This window comes from Dromiciops gliroides, chromosome 4 (genome assembly GCF_019393635.1).
Source record: "Dromiciops gliroides isolate mDroGli1 chromosome 4, mDroGli1.pri, whole genome shotgun sequence".
NCBI classification, from domain to species: Eukaryota; Metazoa; Chordata; class Mammalia; order Microbiotheria; family Microbiotheriidae; genus Dromiciops; species Dromiciops gliroides.
Genome location: NC_057864.1, coordinates 306,397,217 through 306,420,805, shown reverse-complemented (window position 1 = coordinate 306,420,805; position 23,589 = coordinate 306,397,217). Strand labels below are relative to the sequence as shown.

Below are 23,589 nucleotides of genomic sequence, written 5' to 3'. Positions count from 1 at the left end.
GTTATTTTTCAGTTGTGTCCAACTCTTCATGACCCCATTTGGGGTTTTCTTGGGAAAGATACTGGAGTGCTTTGCCATTTTTTTTCTCTAGCTGATGAGGAAACGGAGGCAGACAGGGTAAAGTAACTTGCCTAAGGTCACATAGCTAGTAAGTGTCTGAGGCTGGATTTGTATTCAGGAAGATGGGTCTTCCTGACTTCAGACCTGGTACTCTATCCAAGATGCCACCTAGCTGTTCTCAAATATCCAGCCTCAAGTTGAACATTTTTAGTGATGAGGAATTCATTACCTCATGAAGCATCCCATTTCATTTTTAGGACACATCAACTGTTGAAAAATTTTTCCTTATATTGAACTATATGTCTTCCTTATAGGTTTCTCCAAATGGTGATAAGTTTCCCCTTTGAAATTATGCAAAATAAGCTTGATCCCTTTTCAGCAAGATAGTTCTTCAAATTATTTGGTGATATATATCATCTCTCTCTTGTTTTTCTTTTTTTTCTTTCTTTCTTTTTTTTTTGCAGGGCAATGAGGGTTAAGTGACTTGCCCAGGGTCACACAGCTAGGAAGTGTCAAGTGTCTGAGGCCGGATTTGAACTCAGGTACTCCTGAATCCAGGGCCGGTGCTTTACCACTGGGCCATCTAGCTACCCCCTCTCTTGTTTTTCTAAGCTAAACATCACAACTTTTGTCTGCTGATTGTTCTCTGTCATGGTTTTAGGACCTCTTGTCATCCTGACCACCCTCTTTTTGGCATAATGGGTGTCAGAACTGAAGGCATCTGACTGGAACAGAGAACTATTATCTCCCTTTTGGGTGCTGTACTTGTTTATTTTGGCAGGCAGGTTATAGTTGACTCATTAAACTTGTTCTTACCTAAACCCCCCAGCCCTGTCTTTTTCACATGAAAAACCTAGTCATTTTCTGCCCATCCAGTACTTATTTGTTGTTGTTCAGTCAGTCATTTCTGACTCTTTATGACCCTGTGGACCATAGCAGGCTTTTCTGTCCTCTACTTTCCTGAAGTTTGTCCAAGTTCATGTTTGTTGCTTCCATGACTCTCTATCCGTCTCTTCCTCTGCCATCCCCTTTTCCTTTTGCCTTCAATCTTTCCCAGCATCAGAGTCTTTTCTAGTAAGTCTTGTCTTGTTTTTATGTGGCCAAAATATTTAAACTTCACCTTCAGTATTTATTTTGCCAAAGAACAGTCAATTTCTTATACTTATGCAGATGAGTTTTTTAAGCCTAATTGCAGAATTTTTATTACCAAATTTTATTACCAAAAAGAAGTGACTGAGAAAGTATCAATGACTACTGAAGCATATGCCTATTTCCCTAGCTCTACAAATTCCTTATGAGAAGTCTTACATGTATATTTAGGATATCCTTGACAAAGCTATGAACAAATAGGTTTTTGAAAATGTTATTATATGATGGATTACATCTTTACATTTACATATTTGGCTAAAAGGTTATAGGGCAGTGGTGTTAAACTCAGATAGAAAGAGGTCACCAAACCTTACTACATAAGGATCTCTGCAGGCTGCATATTGACTTAATAAACCATATATTAATATTATTTATATCCTATTGCATTTTTATTTATTTTGTATTTCTCAATTACATTTTAAACTGGTTGGATTCACTGGGGAATATTGCAGACCTAACTCTTAATTCCTCTGCTGTTGAGGATACCAAATCCCACTGTGATCATTGTTGACAATTTAAAAAAATTGACTTGATAAGAGTAAAATACTGCCTTAATATATTAAACTCTCACAAGATTTCTTCAGAGTTGTAACAACAGGCATAACTTGATTTAATTGACCTCTCATTATTGTCTTCAAACAAAGAATAAAACAAGGAGACATGCTTAATAGTGGTATTTGCCACCATTGTGAAAGACAGAGTCCAAATGGAAGAGAGAGTCACTATAGATGATGAGTTCCTCCAGATGTACCTCCTATTTGGAGATGACATTGTAATGATTCCTGTGAGCTCTGTTACATTGTACTGCCTCCTTAGTGAAATGAAAAGCATTCAGCCTAACTATCCTGACAGGGAAAATCAAGTGGATGAGTAATACTTATTGGCCAGACCATGATAGGTAATTGACGTACTGCCCTTAGAGCTGGTCAATCAAAGACCTTAAGTTTAGTGTCTTCAAAAGGGTGATAGAAAGACACTGATCATGAATGAGTGAAAAGATACTACCAATGAAGAATTACCCAGAAGTGATACGAAGTACGTTATCACAGAGATATGACTACAAATGTAGGAGTAGTGAAATACATGGCTAACCAATGGACATCCCTCATATTCCATGATCTGTGCAATGCCAAAAGAAGTAGAAAAGGGTCCCTAGTGCATTGATTGGAACTCCTGTGGAAGATTTATGGGAAGACATAGACAAAAGTTGCACAAGATACAAAGATATGAATTGAGTTGTGATCTGAGCCATTGGAAGGAGTGAATTGTGATGATATAGTTTATTGAAGCGATGCAAAACTAGATATTTATTCCTATTAAATCTCTTGTTAGACTGAAATGATGACTCAAATCTAGGAAAATTCTTTCAGGTAGCATGTAATATATCCTTCCCTCACTCTGTCATCCTTCTACCTGCTAAAACCTTTATCTATCTTAATCCAACTTAATGATGAAAATTTTGAACAGATAGGGATAGATCCCTGGTACACTCCCCTAAAGACCTGCTCATTGCTGTCTATCCTTTAATTAATACTGTTTTTGTTTGTTCTTTCAACCAGTTATGAATCCACCTAACTTACCATTTGTCTGGTTCCCATCACTCTAGTCCTGTTCACAAGGATGTCACTTAGGCACTTTGTCACATGCTGCAAAGATAATCTAGATATTCTGTATATAGTGTCCCTCTGTCCTAATAGTCTGGTAACCATGTCAAAAAAGAAAATGAGGTTAGTCTGACATGATTTGTTCTTTTTTTTTTTTTTTGGGTGATGCAGTTGGGGTTAAGTGACTTGCCCAGGGTCACACAGCTAGTAAGTATCAAGTGTCTGAAGTCAGATTTGAGCTCGGGTCTTCCTGAATCCAGGGCCGGTGCTTTATCTACTGTGCCACCTAGTTGCCCCATCATTTGTTCTTTTTTTTTTTTAAGTGAGGCAATTGGGGTTAAGTGACTTGCCCAGGGTCACACAGCTAGTAAGTGTTAAGTGTCTGAGGTTGCATTTGAACTCGGTTACTCCTGACTCCAGGGCCGGTGCTCTATCCACTGAGCCACCTAGCTGCCCCCCATCATTTGTTCTTAATGAGCCTCTGTTAGCTTGTGGTGATCACTGTTTTTCTTTCCAAGTGCTCACAAATTCATCCATTTAACAATCTGTTCTAGAATTTTGCTAGGTATAGATATAAAACTCACTAATTTTCACAGTTTACCTTCTTCCTCCTTTTTTTGGAAAATTAGGACAGTGCTTGCCCATTTCTAGTCCTATAGCACTTTAATTCTCCACTCTTTTTCCAAGAACACAGCTGGTACTTTGGTAGCCTCAGCTGCAAGTACTTTTAAGTACGCATCTTGGCATGTAATTCATTGGGCCCGAGTGACTTGAACTCATTTAGAGTAGGTAGGTTCCCTCTTACTATCTCTTCACTCATCTTGGTTTTCTCTTCCCTCATAACCATTTTTATTCCCCCTCCTTTCATGCTGAAGATCATTCTTTTTGACAAGGAAGGTGAAAGCAAAATAGAAATGGAGTTATTTTCTGCTTTCTCTTTTACTTAGAGCAGAGCTTTTCTCCCTTTTTCTTCTTGGCCCAGTGATAACTTTAAAATAATAAATTAAAACAATGACAACCTTTTTGTTGTCTTAAAAGGTGTTGACTCATTCTGGCCTTTAACCTTTCTAACGGTCTTTTTTTTTTCCACATTGATTTTTATTTTTTATTTAAAATTTTTTTTAAGAATTTATGTATTTAATTTTTTAAAACAAAAGTTACATGTAGAAATAGTTTTCAATATTTGTTTATATAAGATTTCCAGTTTCAAATTTTTCTCCCTCCCTCCCCTCCCTCCCTCCGAAAGAACAATATATATATATATTTGCAAGGCAATGAGGGGTTAAGTGACTTGCTCAGGGTCACACAACTAGTAAGTGTCAAGTGTCTGAGGCCGGATTTGAGCTTAGGTACTCCTGAATTCAGGGCCAGTGCCTTATCCACTGTGCCACCTAGCTGCTCCTCCTAATGTTCTTATAGAATCCGGCCAATCTATGGTTTCATTTCCTTGGTTTACATTCATGAAAACACTTATTTAAGGGAATTCTGTTTGCAAGACATCATGCCAGGTATTGGGAGAAATATAAACTTAGACATTCTCTTTTTTTTTTTTTTGGAGTTTATCATCTGCTGGAGGTGATATGACATGTATAATGATAAGTAGAAAAATTAAAATGTTAGTGAATAGGGATGGGGACTGGGCTTGTGATTTAATTGGTTCCCTGGATGAGGGAACACACTCCACCAATGCAGTCACACAGCCATTATGAGTCAGAGGTAGGACTTCAATCCAGGTCTTCCTGTCTCTGCCTGTTATGCCATGATGTTTATGTAAGAGGATTTTGAGTGCTTTGAGGCCCATTAAGGAGTTGAAGGATCAAGGAAAACTTCATGGAGGAGGTGGCATTTGAGCTGAGCCTTGAAGGATGTGTAGAGTCTTTTTTTTTTTTTTTGGCCTTTCTTTGAATCCCTAGTGCTTAGTACAATGCTTGGCACTTAATAAATGCTCATTGACCTGATTTCTTAAGGTATTGTAATATTCTATGACATTCTTATACCATAATTTGATCGGATGGTCCCTAGTTGTTGGGCGCCCTCAAATTTTCCGTTCTTTTCCACTACCAGAAAAACTGGCTATGTACATGTTTTTATACATATGGATCTTTTTTTTCTTCCTTTGATTTTTTTGAATATTATATCTATTCTACAAATGAGGCTTAGAATTTAAGCGGCTTTCCCCATGGTCACGTAACTAGTGAATGACGCAGCTAAGTCTGGAATCCAAATTTTTTGATTTCTAAGTCCTGTGTTCTTTCATCCTACCCCATTCTGTCTTAAAAGCATGCCCTTCCTTTGCCATGTTCTTATCACAAGTGGCATACCACCTGTGGTCAAAGTATCAATTTCACTTTGTTCATTTCCTATATTTTGTGCTTTGGTATATGAATAACTGAGGCTAATAGTATTATTTTTGCTCTTTTCATTAGTTCCCTCTGGCACTTTCTTTTTTCTCTGTCAAATGTATTATGCCTGGGGTCTGGTTTGGTATGTGCACCTTGGTATTTCCTCCCTCCCCTTTCATTTCAGCTTAAATCCCTTTACATAGGAACATAAATTTGTTATTAAGAATGTTTCAAATATTCATATACTGAATCGATTTCATTAAGGGATATTAAGAGGGAACTTTGGTTATGAATTCCAACTCCTTCATTTTATAGATGAGGAAATGGGAACCTAGAGATACTGTGATTTGCACAAGGTTGATATTTACTTATCTCTCTTGCCGTAGTTCCTGAATTGGATCTTTGTCATTGTCAGTTAACATTTATCAAATGCCTACTATGATCTAGGCAATGTGCTAAGTGTTGGGGATATAAATACAAATAAAAATACTGTCTCTGCCCTCCAGGAGCTTACAATCTAATAGGGGAAGTTGTTAAGTTGTGTCAGACTCTTTGTGACTCCATCTTTGGGCTTTTCTTGGCAAAGATTCTAGAGTGGTTTACCATATTCCTTCTCCATCTCATTTTACAAATGAAGAAACTGAAGCAAACAGGGTTAAGTGACTTATGTAGGGTCACACAGCTAGTAAGTGTCTGGGACCAGATTTGAACTCATGCAGATGGGTCTTCCTGATTCCAAGCCCAGTGCTCTATCCACTGCTCCACCTAGCTGCCAGTAGGGGAAGACCGTGTCAAAAAAGAAACTGAAAACTGGTGAGGAGAAAGGTATCTGATGCCAAGGCATGATGGAGAGTTTCAAAGAAGTCAAAAAGCAGTATAGCTGGTGGGAAATGAAGAGAAAAACTGCTGAGTTCCTTTCTTAAAGTCCTCTCCAGTTAAAAAACTGGAGCCTTTGGGCCTGCTCTACACTCAGTGGGTCCAAACAGGGGGACGCAGATTTTTGTAGGCTGTAGGTGTGCCTGGCCTACCTCTGGGCCATCTGAGAGGTTGTTGACCTGTTTGTCTGCACTGGCTCTGGCTTTGCTGATGGCCTCCTTTCTAGTTGCCATAGGCTTCTGGTTGACTTGTGTAGTTCTGCCACTTACTTTGTATAGTTTTCCATTGGAGTTCTTAATCATTTATTTAACCTTGTGTGATTTTTAGTTTTTTGTTGGAATAAGTCTTGGGGATGGGGGCGGGGAGCTGATCTGTCTGTGTCAGTTCAGGCAGCCATCTTATCCAGAACCTCTCATAAGTTTTTTTTTTTTTCAGTGAGGCAATTGGGGTCAAGTGACTTGCCCAGGGTCACACAGCTAGTAAGTGTCAAGTGTCTGAGTTCAGATTTGAACTCAGGAGCTCCTGAATGCAAGGCCGGTGCTTTATCCACTGTGCCACCTAGCTGCCCCATGATGAGTTTTAAGTTATAGTGGATTTGTATATTGGTTATTGAGGTAAGAATATTCCCCCATAGTTCATATACTTGATATTATTACATCTCTCTTAATATCATTAAATCTCTCTCTGTAGCAAAATTATATTTTTATTCTGTGGGGTTTGTTAGGCATCTGTGGATCCTTGCCAAGAAGATACTGGCGGTTCTAGCCCCCAGAGGGTTGTGATGTGAACAGGCTTGTTACATGCCTTTCCCTTCTGATCTCTCACGCTTCAGTTAGAAAGTATGATGAAAACACTACTTGTGTCCTTAGCATCTTCACTTTTATGCCTAGGACCACAAAATCCTTTGAGATTCTCTGCAGGTTTCTTCTGGTAGTATGTCATTAGTCTTCACTTGAATCACCACAACTGAAGAACAGTCTTCAGGGTTGGTATGTCTCAGCCGTATCTTCATCATGTCCCACATATATTTCCCCAGAACACAGTCTACCACTGGATTGGCTGTGCCGGGTATTTGTATGATCACCTTCTATCTCCTTAGCCACCAAATCTCCACGATTAATTTCTTTTTTCTCAAGCCAGCCAGTAATGAATTGGTTGCCATGTTCTAGCCCTTGTCAATTCTCTGTTACAGTAATAATATTACGTCTGGAATGCTGTCCCTCTTCTGCTCCATCAGCTGACCTCCCTGGCTTCCCTTAAGTCTCCGTTAAAATCCCATTTTCTACAGGAAGCCTTCCCACTCCCCACCCCCGCCTTAATTCCAGTGCCTTCCTCTTGTTAATTATTTCCTATTTATCTGGAACATAGCTTGCTTTGTATCTATTTGTTTGCATGTTGTTTACACTGTTAGATGGTGAGCTCCTTGAAGGCAGGAACTGTGTTTTGCTTCTTTTTGTATCACCAGAGCTTAACACTGTGCTGATACATAGTAGTTGCTTAATAAATGTTTATCGATTAATAATAATAGCACACACACATAGGTAGTGTTTTAAGTTTTGTAAAGTTATTTACATTGTTTATTTCATTTGATCATCATAACAACCCTTTGAGGTAGGTGCTCTTTACAGATGAAGAAACTGAGGCAGAAAGACTAATTTTTTTTTTTTTGCAGGACAATGAGGGTTAAGTGACTTGCCCAGGGTCACACAGCTAGTTAAGTGTCAAATGTCTGAGACTGGATTTGAACTCAGGTCCTCTTGAATCCAAGGCCAGTGCTTTAGCCACTGCGCCACCTAGCTGCCCCCCAGAAAGTCTATTAAGTGACCTGTCCAGGGTTGTAACGCTAGTCAGAGTCTGAAGCAGGGTTCATACTTTGGTCTTTCTGATTTCCATGTCCTCTGCATCACCTAGCTGTCTTTTGAATCTTCCCTATGGAGTTTGGTAAATCACTTGTTTCTCAGAAGGTCCAAATCTGCAGTTTATTTTAAGTACTTTCTACCTATTTTGTAATAACTCCAGTAGTTCAGTCTCTTCTCTTTCCCTCTCTCCTTTGTGTAACATTCTTCTTTTCACCAGCCTATCAGTACTTCTTTTCCTTCCCTTCTACCTCCTGAAGACATTGTTTCTCATTGCCTTCTTGGATCATTTATCCCCATGTTCCAAACTCCACTTCTTCCCCTGTAACAAAGAGACCAGTGTTCTCTTGACACAGACAAAGTTGTCTGTTTTCTTCCACAGAAATGCAGAGACAGCACAAATCTTTCAAGTCCCTAGATCAATCTTCTGGACTTCCATATATGTTAGATTTCATGTTCTTCATTACATTTTCAGGTCTTTGGGTCCCACTCATAATAAATGTGCTGTTACTGATAATCAATCAATAAGCATTTATTAATGGCTTGCCATGTTTCACTGGTAAGCTCTGGGGATACAAAGACGAAGCAAGAATTGTCCTTGCCTTCAAGTCGCTTACATTTGAGTCAGAGAGACAATATGTATATAAAATAAGTATATAAGTATATGTATATAAAATATATGTATATGTATATAAAATAAGTATATAAGACACACATATAGAATATATATATATACATACACACATACATATATATATGTATGTATGTATGTATGTATATATATATATATATATATATATATATATATATATATATAAACCTGCGCAAAGGAAGGGACTGAGCCTAGAGGCTAGGTAGAAGGTGGCATTTGAGCTGAATCTTGAAAGACTGTTGGGTTTCTAAGAGATGGGGATGAGAAGTGAGAGCATTCTAGTCATGGGAGCTTGCCAATGAAGAGGCACAGAGATGGATGCTGCAGGGGTAGCCTCAGACTATTTTTGTGGGTGAGGCAATTGTGCCTAGGGTCACACAGCTAGTAAGTGTTAAGTGTCTGAGGCCAGATTTGAACAGGTCCTCCTGACTCCAGGGCCAGTGCTCTATCCAGTGCACCACCTAGCTGCCCCAGCCTTAGACTCTTACTAGCTGTGTGACCCTGAGCAAGTCACTTAAGCCTGATTGCCTCACAAAAAAAAAGAAAAAGAAAAAAAAAGATGGATGCTGCAAGTAGACCACAATGGTCAGACCATAGATTTCATGAGGGGAATAATGTATAAGAAGACTGGAAAGGTAGGTAGGGGTGAAGTTGTAAAGAATGTTAAATGCCAAACAAGAATTTATATTTGATTCTAGAAGTAATAGGGAATGATTAGAGTTTATTTAGTAGGGGATGTGTGTGATATGGTGTTCTGGGCCAGAGCCTGACTCAGACCAGTCCCCTTGATAGTTTAGTTTTGATATGAGAACAAAATGAGATGCTTCGTAGGTCATTCAACAGTTAACAAAAAAGAGGTTTACTTAGCCATAGTGGGAGAAGGATATTCAATGAGGTTGGGTATTGAGGATGCCTCCAGCTGAATGAAGCTCCTTGTCTGATCCACCACCAAGAATCAGAGAAAGGACCTGGAGCCCCTTTTGGCTGCTTTGTATTCATGTGAGCAGGAAATGATCTCAACAGCCTGAACCTTGAATTTCCTGAGCCAACCAAGTCTCAAGGATGGTCTCAATACTTTTTTTTTTTTTTTAGTGAGGCAATTGGGGTTAAGTGACTTGCCCAGGGTCACACAGCTAGTAAATGTTAAGTGTCTGAGGCCGGATTTGAACTCAGGTATTCCTGACTCCAGGGCCGGTGTTCTATCCACTGCGCCATGTAGCTGCCCCAGGTCTCAATACTTTTTAAGGAAAGATTAGCCTAACTTGCAACCTGATCTTTCATAGATAACTCCCAACCCTGCTATCAGTCTGAGCAATAAATAATACCTTATATGCATACAGAGCTTTATGGTTTTCAGTGAATCACCATATACATTCTCTTGATTCTCATATAAACATTATGAGGTAGTCAAGGCAGGTAATAGTGTGCCCATTTTATAGACCTAGGTAACTGAAGCATAAGTAGGTTTCATGACTGGCCTAGGGTTAGGATATTGTTCCTACCACATATGGTCAGACCTGAACTTTAGGTTGTTGTGTAAAGAGCACTGGATTGGAGCTATGATCTAGGTTCTAATGCTGACTCTGCTACTTAATAATAGCATTGTGATCTTGAAATAGTAATTTCACCTCTTGTATTCTTTTTCTTATTTTAAAATAAGAGGATTGTTTAAGATGTTTTATGATATTATTTAGTCGTTTTTCAGTTGTGTTCCACTTTGTGACTGCATTTGGGGTTTTCTTGGCAGAGATACTGGGGTGGTTTGCACTTTACTTTTCTAACTCATTTTACAGATGAAAAAAACTGAGGCAAATATTGTGAAGTGATTTGTCCAAGGTCACAAAACTGGTAAATGTCTGAGGCCAGATTTGAACTCAGGAAGATGAGTCTTCCTGACTCCAGGCCTGGCACTCTATCCACTGTTCCATTTAACTGCCCCAAATGTTTTCTAAGGTCTCTCAGATTCTAAATCTATGAGTCTATGAATTTTGAAGTGTTCAAAAAAGGTATCCTTTGAATGGATGTTGCTCATTAGCAGCTCTTTCTTACCTGTTTTTTGCTTCAGATATCTGTTCATGTGAGGGTTCTCAGTTAATTCCTACTCAAAATTTCTTAGGTTTTCTGGTTTTTGTTTGATCAGGTCTCAGGAATCTACCAATCTGTTAAATACAAACATACACCAAGATACCTTGAGGAATAACATTCAGTATTAATGTTGAACACTACTGTCATGCTCTAGGATGAGATGTTAATAGGAACCTAGATGAGGTTTTCTCAGTTTTTTTTTTTAACAATCCTTTTCTTTTTTCTTTCTTTCTTTCTTTTTTTTGTGGGGCAGTGAGGGTTAAGTGACTTTCCCAGGGTCACACAGTTAGTAAGTGTCAAGTGTATGAGGCCAGATTTGAACTCAGGTCCTCCTGAATCATAGCCGGTGCTTTATCCACTGCCCTACCTAGCTGTCCCTTTAACAATCATTAACAAACAGTTCAATGTACAAAGAATGAAAGAATTGTATATGTGAACTTTTCAATTTATAAATTTTTAAAAAAGTAAACATTAGATTTATTGGATAGTAACAAATGTGCTTTGTTTGTATCCCTGTCTAATCTTTTTGTTTTCTTCTCTATATGTTTATTGATACTTTTTTCCTTTTTTTTTTTTTTTTTTTGCATCTCTATTCCTAGCTAACAAGTCCCATCTCACTTCTTACTTCCCAAAAGCTCTTCCTTATAACAGTTAAATATATGTAGCCACATGGTACAGAGGATAGAGTACTGGCTCTGGAGTCATAAAGATCTGAGTTCAAATTCAGCCTCAGATACTTAGTAGCTATCTATAACCCTGGGCAAGTCACTTAACCCTTGTCTGCCTCAGTTTCCTCAACTGTAAAATGGGGATAAAAATAGCACCTGCCTCAATAGGGTTGTTGTCAAGCTCAAATGAGGTAATATTTGTAAAAGCACAGTGCATGGCTCATAGAAAGCTCTTAACAAATGCTTATTCCTTTTCCTAGTCAAGAAAAACAAGTCAGTGCTTTGGCCACATGTGAAAATGTTTGTCTCAATTTAGCTCTCTAGCCTCTTTGCATTTTCATCAGTCTTGTGAAGTCACGATTGGCTGTTTGCTTTGATCAGAGCTCTGAAGTCTTTCAAAGCTTTTTTCCTTTATTGTTTTGACTGCATAACATGTTCAGTTGGTTCTGCTTATTTCACTATGTATCAATTGATACAAGTCTTCCCATTTTTTTCTGACTCTGTCATGTGGCTTCTTTTACGTTGATGCTAGACTGGCAGATGTTTTCCTATATACCAGTCATTACAGCTTTTCTCACCTGGACCAATACAGACTCATCCATTGGTTTTCAGTTGGGCTTCACCACCAACCACAAGTGGCAGGGCTGCTTCACCTCTCCCCACTTTCAGTTACCACTCAACCCTTCTGTGTCAAGTTCATTAAGTCATTAATGTTTTTGTGTTGTAGATGTGAAGAGAGCCTTCTGGCTCTTGTAACTAATTTTGTTCAACATCTTGTTCTTTAAGTTAATAGTCCAATAGCAGAAGATGGCTTCTTCTAAAAATGTATTATTGATATTAAAAAATAATAATTAAGCATACTTTTAGGATTTATTTTAGGATACTCATCCCTGTACACTAGCAATATGTAGAAACACTGGGTGCAAATGTTTATCTGGAAGAATACTAGGGTAAATTTAAATAAGGCAGCTAGGTTGTACAGTGGATAGAGTGCCAGGCTTAGAGTCAGGGAGATTTGAATTCAAATCCAGCCTCAGATTGAGTGACCCTGGGCAAGTCATTTAACCCTGTTTGCGTTAGTTTCTTCTGTAAAATGAACTGGAGAAAGAAATGGCAAACAACTCTAGTATCTTTGCCAAGAAAACCACAAATGGGGTCATGAAGAGTCAGACACAACTAAAATGACTGAACAACAAAGTTGAATGAACATCTATCAAAATGGGCTGTTTCAAGTAATAAGCAGCTTATATTAAAGGCAGTGTGGTATTGTGTAAGGAACACTGTACTCTAGGTCAGACTTCTAGTCTCTTGTGTGCCTCATAATAGGCACATCAGGGTTGGAAGGAATCAAACCTTATGAGCTTACATGACCATCCAGAAGAGGGTGGGAACAATAAAACAAGTCTTGACAACTTCACAGAGTTTATGTGAAGATCAAGTGACAGATTGTATATGGGGATTCTTTGAAAACCATCAAGTGTCCAGATGTAAGGTACTATTTATTGTTCAGAATGATGGCAGTGTTGGGAGTTATCTATGAAAGGTTAGGTTGAGGGAAGTCAATCCATATATTGATGAGTCTTTGGAATGTTATGCTTGATGTGGGGGAAAAAAAGTGATATCTGTATGCAAATTTTATATACATATCCAAAGCAATCTCAGTATTTGAAGGGTAGATAGAAGCATAAAGTTCAATCAGTACTCTGGAGAATAGGTTAAAATTATACATTCCTTTACGGAAAAGCTGAATGACATTTAAATGACATTTTTTTTCCTGTTCCACAGAAACCAAAGGCAAATACCAAGATAATTTGCAAACGTTGCAAAGCAATGCTGGGAGAAACTGGATCATCAGGTAAGAATTTCATAGTAAATCCCAAAATGGTTTGCCTTATTTGCAAAAATTTATTTTAGGGGAAAATGAGGGGAAAAAGATCTGAAGGTTTTAGTGGACTGCAAGCATCATATGAACTAAGTGACTTTGCACCAATTTTTTTGGCTACCATCTTAGGTAGCATTAAGAAAGTCAGAGTGAAAAAAAAAAGAAAGAAAACAAAAACAAAAACAAAAAGAGGGGCAGCTAGGTGGCACAGTAGATAGAACACCAGCCCTGGAGTCAGGAGTACCTGAGTTCAAATCCGGTCTCAGACACTTAACACTTACTAGCTGTGTGACCCTGGGCAAGTCACTTAACCCCAGTTGCCTCAACAACAACAAAAAACAAAAACAACAACAAAAAAAAGAAAGTCAGAGTGTCCAGAACAAAGCATACAATAGTCTGAGGACGTGGTCCTACTATACCTGGAGGATTGTGTTGCTTTCTGGACATCACAGCTTAGAACCTGGATAACTTAGAAGACAACCAGAGGACAGGTAGGATGGAGAGAGAGTTAGAGATGATGCCATGTGAAGATTTATTGAAGGAACTGGGAATAGTTAGCCTGGAGAAGAGAGGATGTGGGAATGAGGTTATGATGAAGAATTTGGAAGTGAATTATATGGAAGAGGAACTGTTTCTTCATGGCCTCAGAGGGCAGAACTAGAAGCAATGGGTAGAAGATGCAAAGAGGTAGATCTAAGCCCTATATAAGGAAAAAAACTTAAGAAAGATTAGAACTTTGTAGGAGTTGATGGGCAGCCACAGCGGGGCAGTGGTTATCTCTTCACTGAAGGTCTTCAAACAAAGACTGAATGACTACTTACTGGAGAGGTTATAGAGAAGATTCCTCTTCAAATATGAATTGGACTAGATGATCCCTCCCAAATCTGAGATTCTGTGAAGAAAGATTTATATGTGTTATAGAAATAAGTTTGTTCAACACACTACAACCCTATTAACAGTTTTGTATATAGTGTAACAGTGTCTCAGAAATTGGTGGTAGAGGAGTTAGGGAAAAGAATAAGCATTTATATAATGCCTAGTATATGTAAAGCACTGTGCTAAGCACTTTACAAATATTATCTCATTTAATCCTCACAATAGCCCTGGGAGGTAGGTGCTATTATTTTCCCCATTTGAGAAAACTGAGGCAGATGGAGGTTTGAGTGACTTGCTTAAGGTTAGGGTTACACAGCTCGTGAGTGCCTGGGGCTGGATTTAACATCAGGTCTTTTTGTGATACATTAAAAAAAAATTTTTTTTGGGAGGCAGTTGGGGTTAAGTGACTTGCCCAGGGTCACACAGCTAGTAAGTGTCAAGTGTCTGAGGCTGGATTTGAACTCAGGTACTCCTGACTCCAGGGCTGGTGCTCTATCCACTGCACCACCTAGCTGCCCCAACATCAGGTCTTTTTGACTACAGGCCCAGTATTCTATCTACTGTGTCCCCTTAGCTACTTTTATTGTGTGTGTGTGTGTGTGTGTGTGTGTGTGTTTTAAAATTTGACCTTTGGAAATGTACCATAGGATATTTTTAGTATTCAGAAGTATGGAAAAGGACCCCTTTCAGAGAGGAAGCACCATAAGGTTGACAGAGAGCTGGCCTTAGAATGAGGAATTCCAATATTCAGATCCTGTCACTGACAGGATCACTGAGAAAGTCGATTAAGTTCTTAGTGCCCTAGGCAGCTCTCAGAAATGTTAAGTCAAAGAGCATTTGCTCATCTATGTCAGTAGAGGTAGAGAACTTCTCCCAAGAAATTCCTTACACCAGTGATCTTTCATTCCCTCTATGCTCTTTGAAGAGACAAAGAACCTCTAGGATATAGGATTCAGTTTTAGAGAGAGCCTTGTTATCTATAACTCCTTATTCCTTCCATTTCCACATCTATCGAGTATCAACTCTGTGCCTCTGTTACTGGGGATGCAAAAATTTACATTCTTTTGAGAAAACATTAACAACCTGGTACCATGTATGGAAGGATTAGAAAATATTCCAGCATATATAGTATGTAGCAAATGTTTACCTGTATTGATCCAATCTATAACAATATAGTCTGTAGTTCTCTTGCTTCCTTCTCTTATTCTATACTCCCCCTCTCCAACGCCTCCAACCCCCTGCTACTCTCTAACTCTCAGTCTTTCTCTCTCTGGTTACTTTCCCTTTAACTTACCTTCACATTGGTGGGAAAGGGGGCTATTACATCTCCTTACTTTCAGAGTCTTAGGTGTAACGCTTTTGGGTGACTGTTCTCATTAACACTGTAGCCCATGAGTCCCCCACTGGTGTACTTTCCACTAATAAATCAGGCACTAATTCTCAGGTAACATTAATTAAAACCTTTACTAAAAATGCAAAACAGACAAGATATTTATATAACATTCTATACATAAATCTTCCACCATTGCACATAGTGTCTTTGAAGAGAGTGGGTGTGCACTTTAAGTCCCAGGGTAATATTGCACACATGTTTGGAATATGTGTGCCATGGCAACTCACAACTCTGGAATTATATAATTCAATATACTCTTTGGGGATATTGATATACTTCAGTATCTTCTTTCCTATTCAGTTTCAGGAATTGTCTGTGAGAATTCCTTGGTCAAGTGTTGCTTCTGTGTCAGCAAATGCTTCTCCGGATAAGTTGAATTGATCCACTCTGTGCCAGGCTAACACCTCACTAGACACAGGACTCAATTGGATGAGTCGATTTGCTTGGCCGCTTCTTTGATGCTCCACTTCTAAGTGTTTCCTCTCCTCAGCTGGGCTCGCTTATCAGCGGCAACTTTAATATTTGGCACTTCTAGCTTCATGCCTTCAGCTGATATAATGTTAGGTTCTTTTGGGAAAAGGTAGTGACCTTTATTACAGGATTAGCCAAAGCCTCTTCAGCTCTGTTCCTTTGGCAGGATTCTTCTCCATCTCTCAGCAGTAACAGGTGGTTTTGCAGATAAATATCTTCTGTCTCCTCTTCTCATTTCCTTTGCAGCAACAAGTGGCAGTAGAGAGCATAGTATCTTTTCCACTTTCTTCTCCTTCTCTAACTTTTCCTTCTCTTCCTTTTCTTTTCCATTTCCATTTCCTTTTTCCTTCTTGTCTTCATCTTTTTCTTTTCTGTCTTCTTTGATCGTAGGTGGCATTTAAGAAAGCAAAATCTATCCTTTCCACTTCTTCTTAGCAGTTAGCAGCAAGTCACATTTAGATGATGAAGCAACTCCTCTGTAATATGCAAGTTGGCCATTGCTTTTTTTTTTTTTTTAACACTGAGGAACTTCTATTCTCATAACCATGAAAGAGATTTATGCTCCAGATAGTGAATTGTCAAAGGTCACTCAGTTTAAAGGTGGAAAGAGCTTTGGCTCTCAGTCCCAGAGGACTGGGTTCAAATCTTACCCTTGATACATATTGCTTATATGATCAAAGGCAAGTCATTTTACCACTGTGGGCCTCAGTTTCCTCTTTATAAAAAAAAAAAAAAGAGAGAGAAAATTTGAACTAGGTGGCCCCTTCTACTTCTAGACCTGTCATCCCATGATCCTTATAACCTCTCTCCCTTATTTTCCCCATCCCTGGTTGACAAAATAGTTTTTCTGAACTGCCCTGGTTCAATTTTATGTATAGTTTTTTAATGGGACATTATGCAATTGAAGAAACCTAAACAAATTCTGCTCTATGTCCCTCATTTGTTGTTCCAGTGTTAATTGCATTTCATTTAAGATTTGTTAAACCATTTTGAAGTCTAGTAATGAAAATTCTGATAATTGAAATGAATGTCATTATTTCAGTGTGTGCTTTTAAAACATCTTCTAGAGAGCTATAACATGCTGCGCTCACACTGGGTGTGATGAATAATAGCTTTTAATATCATTAATTATGAAAAGTTTGAGTTTAAATGAAACTCAGCTTCAGTTATGCATAAAGGCAGAAGTATTTTCTCCTGAATATGGCAGTAATCTTGAAAATAGTTACTGAACCACTTGCTTAGGATTAATGATGACTTGTTCTGAATGAGTATTAATGAATGCTACAGTTAATGCCTCATTTATCCAGTATTGTCAGGTCATAGAGTCTGCACCCTAAGTGAATTTTTCCAATTACTGAAATTTTTCCCTGCCCGCAGCAAAACTTTCTTAACTTTACCAACCCCCCCAAAACAAAAAACAAACAAAAAAACCGCAATCAAACCCACTTTATGAAACTTGTACTTAAAAGAGTCTTTTTATTTTTTGTCCCTATCTGTCTGTCCCTGATATAGGGAATTTATGGTAAGGAGAGTCCCTCTACCAGTGCAGATTAATAAATGTACTATAACTTAGAGTCTTAGAGAATTCTCTGGAACATTGGAAGGTTAATTCCTTTTATCTATGCTTACACAACCAGAGTATGTCAGAAGTAGAACTTGAACCCAGTTTTTTCTAATTCCGAGTGGCTCATACTCCATCATGCACTATGTATGAATGCAAGTTAAACTTTTCTTCATGGTATAGGGATATCAATCAACAAGTATTTATTAAGCACCTACAGTGTTCTAGTGTAAGCACTGCAGAAACAAAACATTTTTAAATGTGTTAAGAACAAAATCAAAACAAAACAGACAACCCCCCCATCTCCTGCTCCCAAGGAGCTTACAGTCTAATAGAGGAGACAACAAGCAAACAGCTCTGTGCAAGCAAGATATACACATATAAGTGTGTGTGTGTGTGTGTGTGTGTGTGTATGAAAAAATTGGAGAGAATATCAGAAGGAAGGTACTAAGAGTAAGGAGGACTGGGGAAGCCTTGTTCAAGGAGGTAGGACTTCAGCTGAGACCTGGAGGAGGCCAGGGAAGCCAGCCAATGGAGATGAGGAGGGAAAGTGTCTCAGGAATGGGGGACAGACAGTGAAAATGTTTGGAGTTGGGAGGTAGAGTGGCATGTCTGAAGAACAGCAAGGAAGCCGGTGTCCCTGAAGGGAAATGAGGTGTTAGAAAATTGTAAAGGCAGGAAGGGGCCTGATGATAAAGGGCTTTAGAAGCCAAATAAAGGTTTTTATATTTGATCCTAGAGTTACTAGGAACCTGTGGAAGCTGGAGGGTGGCACGGTCAGGCCTGTGCTTTAGGAAGGTCAGTTTGACAACTGAGTGGAGGATGAACTGTAGTAACGAGAGACGCCAACCTTCAGGTTATTGCAGTGGTTGCAGGCAGGATGCAGTGAGGGAGGCATGCACCAGGGTGGTGGCAATGTCAGAGGAAAGAATGGGGTGGAGGGAGAATGCAAGAGGTATTATTAAGGTAGAAAAGATAGGACTTAACTGATTAGATACAGAGAGGCAGGGTGAGAGAGTTAAGAGTTGAGGATGACATCAGAAAGATCATTTGTTATCATCCTGGGCAGTTCCACCATTCTCTCTTACCTTGTTAGAATGTCAGCATTTTGGGGGCAGCTAGGTGGTGCAGTGGATAGAGCACCAGCCCTGGATTCAGGAATACCTGAGTTCAAATCTGGCCTCAGACACTTGACACTTACTAGCTGTATGGCCCTGGGCAAGTCACTTAACCCCCATTGCCCCCGCAAATAAATAATAGAATGTCAGCAGCTCCTTGCCCACTGCCATTGTGTCTGCTTGTGGCAGCCTGACTGCCATCTCTGCAGAATCACAGCCTCAGAGTTTGAAGGGACCTTAGAGGACATCCAAGGAATCCTCCTTCCCAGTACTCAAGTCCCTTCTTTAGCATCCTTGGTTACGGATGGTCACATGTCTTCCTCCTTAACAATCCCATGGAAGGGAAGCTCACCCATCCTCGTGCTGGACAGCTCCAGTTTTTCTTTATGTTCAATGGAAATCTACCTCCCTGCAACTTCTACCTATTTGTCCCAGCTCTGGCTAATGAAGCAGCACAAACTGCATGATAGTCTCTTTTTTAAAAAAATTATTTATTTATGATAGTCTTTTAAATACTTGGAGACAGTTATTATGACCTTTCCCTCTGACCTCCTTTAAGTCTCCCAAAGACTTCTTTTTTTTGGGGGGGTGTGTGTGTGAGGCAATTGGGGTTAAGTGACTTGCCCAGGGTCACACAGCTAGTACGTGTTAAGTGTCTGGGGCTGGATTTGAACTCAGGTCGTCCTGAATCCAGGGCCGGTGCTCTATCCACTGTGCCACCTAGCTGCCCCAAGACTTCCTTTTTAGAGGTCTTTTGTCAACATACCTCTTAAAGAGTGATATCCATGGGGCAGTTAGGTGGTGCAGTGGATAAAGCACCAGCCCTGGATTCAGGATGACCTGAGTTCAAATCCGGCCTCAGACACTTAACAATTACTAGCTGTGTGACCCTGAGCAAGTCACTTAACCCCAATTGCCTCAGCCTCTGCTCCCCCCCCCACCCAAAAAAAAAAAGAAGAGTGATATCCATAATTTTATGTAAGACTTTAAGTTGTTGTTGCCTGACCAGGGAAGCAGTCAATACTTAATATTTCCCTTGGCCCTGTACTTTTATTAAGGCATCCTAGATTGCATTATTATTTTTAAGCTGCTGTGGCATATTTCTGGCTCATTTAAGTTGGGAGAAGAGGAGAGCAATGGGGGTTAAGTTACTTGCCCAGGGTCACACAGCTAGTAAGTGTCAAGTGTCTGGGTCCGGATTTGAACTCAGGTACTCCTGACTCCAGGGCCGGTGCTCTATCCACTGCGCTACCTACCTGCCCCTCATAGATCCATTTCAATAAATCAGTAAACATTTATCTATCATCTACTCTGTGCCAGGCACTGTGCCAAGCACTGGAGATACAAAAAAGAGACAAAGGACAATTTGCTTCCAGTTATTGAAGTATTCAAGTATACTGATGATGGGAGCATAAACGTTTTTTTTTTTGGAGGGGCAATGAGGGTTAAGTGACTTGCCCACAGTCACACAGCTAGTAAGTGTCAAGTGTCTGAGGACGGATTTGAACTCAGGTCCTCCTGAATCCAGGGCTGGTGCTTTATCCACTGTGCCACCTAGCTGCCTGGAGCATAAACTCTTGAGAGGTTTTACTCTGATGGAAAGCTTCAGATGTGGGCTGGTAAGGGACATGTATCTATTCTTAGATGACCAGTTTAATTAATTAGGAAGGCTTATTACCAGAAGATTGCCTAGGAGGTGACAAATTCGTGGGATCATAGATTTGGAGATGGAAGGAATTTTATAGGCCATTGTGTCCAGCTCCCTAATATCACAGATGTTGAAATTGAGATGGTTAAGTGACTTTCCTGGGGTTACACAATGAGCATCTGAGGCAAGATTTGAATTCAGCTCCTGCTGACTCCCAAGTCCAGTGTTCTATCCATATAGCTGTCTCTAATTCTTTGGGCCTGCAGTAGTTTGTTATCTTCATGGGAGAAGAGGAGAGCATTTCCACAGGAATGAAATCTGAGATCCTTAGGGACAATGTATCTATGAATACAGCTCTTTAAATAGCAGACTTTATTTTTCCATGTAGGATCCCTAGCTGCATCCATTACACTGTGTACCTGTTATGTCAGAATGGTTCCATAGAATTATATGATCATAGATTTAGGGTTAGACAGGATCTCAGAGGCCGTATAATCCAAACTAATTTTTACAGATGAAGATTTGAGGCAAGTCAACTTCCCTAACATCAAACAGGTAGTCAGCAGCAGAGAGAGAATTCAAACCCAGGTCCTCCACTACAAATCCTATCCATTTTCCACTGAAGCCCCATAGAAAACTGACCACAAGTCTTGACTCAGGAATTCTGAAAAGATTCATTGTACTGTTAGTTCATTAGGGCTTTACATATTTAACTTGCAAATGTCACGATTTGGTTCTGGGTTGTATGAAATGAAAGTTTTATGTTTTAGTATTATTGTGGGAATTGCTTCCTCTTAAATTTTCTTCTTCCTGTTTTAGGGACCACAAAGTTTTATATCACAGAGATAATTATCCAGCCATCTGGGAGAGATTTTGACATGATACCAAGGTACAAATCGCAAATTGAGTTTCTTTTCTAGTCTCAAATGATGCAAGGAGTATGGAGAGAATTTATTCTATCCTGGAATTTGTTTTGGTTACATAATATAATAGACAAAAATGTGTGGATCCAGATTTATTCATACTTTTTTGCAGCATTGAATTAATAACAGTGCCTTACATTTATAGAGCATTTTGCAATTTTCAAAACTATTTCATACCCTATTTGGTCCTTCCAACTAGCTGGTGAAGCTGGATAGGGCTGGTTTTATAACAAATTAGGAAATGGAGGCTGAGAGATGTGGTGACTTACTGAAGGTCACACGCTTAGTAAGATGATACTAGAATTAGAACCCAGGTCTTCTGATCAATTGAAGTGCTCTTTGAATGTGTTACAGTCTCCCAGTGAAAGAAAAGGTATCTAGAGCCTATTTTATGGATAGCATTGTGCTAGGCAGGCCATTATTCCAATGAATCTATGATCTCATTCGTGTGAGTGCAGTCAGTTTTTCCATGACAAGACATGAGTTCTTCAAACACCTTGTTATGCAAAATTGCTTGATAAAAGCCATGGGGCTTATGGTAAAAAAAATAGGGTTAAGGGCATAACACTCAGAAACTTTGTCAATGACACATAAAGAAAAGAAAGAAACCTAATAACAATGGTAGCACAATTTTATATATGTTAAATAATTAAGAAATATATAAATACTCCAAGAAATAGAAATAATCCAGTTTTATATAAGTTAAATAATTAAGAAATACATAAATACTCCAATAAATAGTCATGTCTATGGCTATAGGCTGCCATGGCAGATGGTTATAGGAGGAATGGAGGGAAGTATGTGGACCTACCCTCTGCCCCTAATTTACCTTGAAGGAGACCTGAAGTTTGCCTGTGGAAGTGGGCATTAGAAGGGTTGCAGCTTAAGAGTTACTGAAATGGTGATGTTTTCTGTGCATATGCAAATTGAAATTGATATTATGCTCACGATATTACCTCATATATCCAATTGCATTGGAACAAATTTGAGTTTTTGTAAGAAAGATAGCAGAACTGACTTTACTTTCTTCCCTGTGCCAGATCATCACCCATCCATTCCTGTCCATCCTTTACAATTCTTATCCATGTATTTTTTTTTTTAAATGAGACTAGATCCTCCTTTCTCACCTATGCTAGAAGTGCCACATCCTCTCATGGGCCTAATCCCAATTCTCATTGGCATGGATGCTTTAACTTGCTCCATTTTTCTAATCTGGCTCTTTTTGAGGCATCCTGGTAGCTCTACCCTGCTCTTGGGGTTCACCGTATTGGTACTAGATTTAGTGTGGGTACCTATTGGCTTTTGCCTTCTTGCAGCTCAGAACTCCCATACTCAAGCACTCCACCTACCTCAGCCTTGCCAGCTGTGAGTGCTGCTACCATGCCAGGCCATCCATGTCCTTTCACAAATTTGCCAAAGGTGATCTGCCCAACATGCTAGACTTCTTTCTTGTGTTCTCTTGATGTTGGGTGGCTACTGAAAGAGCACAAAGACTTTCCATCAGTTATCTCTTGCTATATGGCTGTCCCATATTTTTTCCCCTAATCATAGGTTTTCCTACAGGCATCCTTTATTCTTTTTAGATGCCAAGGATGCTGGGGGATTTATTTTAGGAGGGTCTAGACCTGTATTTTCATTGGTATAGGACATTTCCAGTGAGGAAAGCCCCTTCACCATTATAGATCAGCTCATTACAGACTCTGTCTGTACTTATAATCTTAGAGAATTGCTTGAGGACAAAGAGTTTGGAGACTTGCCTTGAGTTAGTATCAAAGGTGGGACCTATGTCTTCCTGATTCAAGTCTGGCTCTCTTTTCCCTAATTCCACTATACCTTGATGCCTTTTTGCATGTCACAAAAGAAACATACAACACAGTTTCTGCTCTCCAGGAACTTGGAGCCTGTTTCCCCTTGCATTCTTAGTAATTAACCATGGGTTATTTAAAATTCAAGACATGTTATAGATTAGCTTCACAGTGGTTCCTTCTGTTTATATATCATCAGAGGATCCATTATGGCAAAACAATACTTCCCCTGCATCCTGGAAGGGCCTAACTTTCAAGTCTTTTTGTTCTCATAGTCTAATTTACTCTAATATTTCTATGTCTTGGGCTTCTTGGTGTCTGAATCTATGGTAAGCTGAGCATATTCAGCCTTGAGTATATTAGGCTGTAAATATCTTCACCTCAGCATTCAGATTCTGTGTAAACATAAAGAAAGCCTATACCGTAACAACAACAATAATAACACAAATAATGACTGTTACAATGCTTTAATATTTCAGGTAGGTCCAGCAGGCATTTTCATTCTCGTTTTACAGATGAGGAAACTGAGGCTCAGCAAGTTTAGGTGACTTGCTCATGTTCACTCAGTTCCTAAGTGAGGAGGCCAGATTTAAACTAAGGTCTTCCTGACTTCAGGTACA

General features: G+C 39.3%; 1 protein-coding gene across 2 annotated transcripts in view; it reads left to right on the top strand.

The window, feature by feature from the left end:
* UBE3D (ubiquitin protein ligase E3D) overlaps nt 1–23,589 on the top strand; it is a 194,753-nt gene that overhangs the window by 34,460 nt on the left and 136,704 nt on the right. For both annotated transcript variants that reach the window (XM_044005282.1, XM_044005281.1), the window contains exons 5-6: nt 13,078–13,147; nt 21,061–21,130. In XM_044005282.1, coding sequence (XP_043861217.1) covers nt 13,078–13,147; nt 21,061–21,130 — 140 coding nt within the window. The remainder of the gene's footprint in view (nt 1–13,077; nt 13,148–21,060; nt 21,131–23,589) is intronic.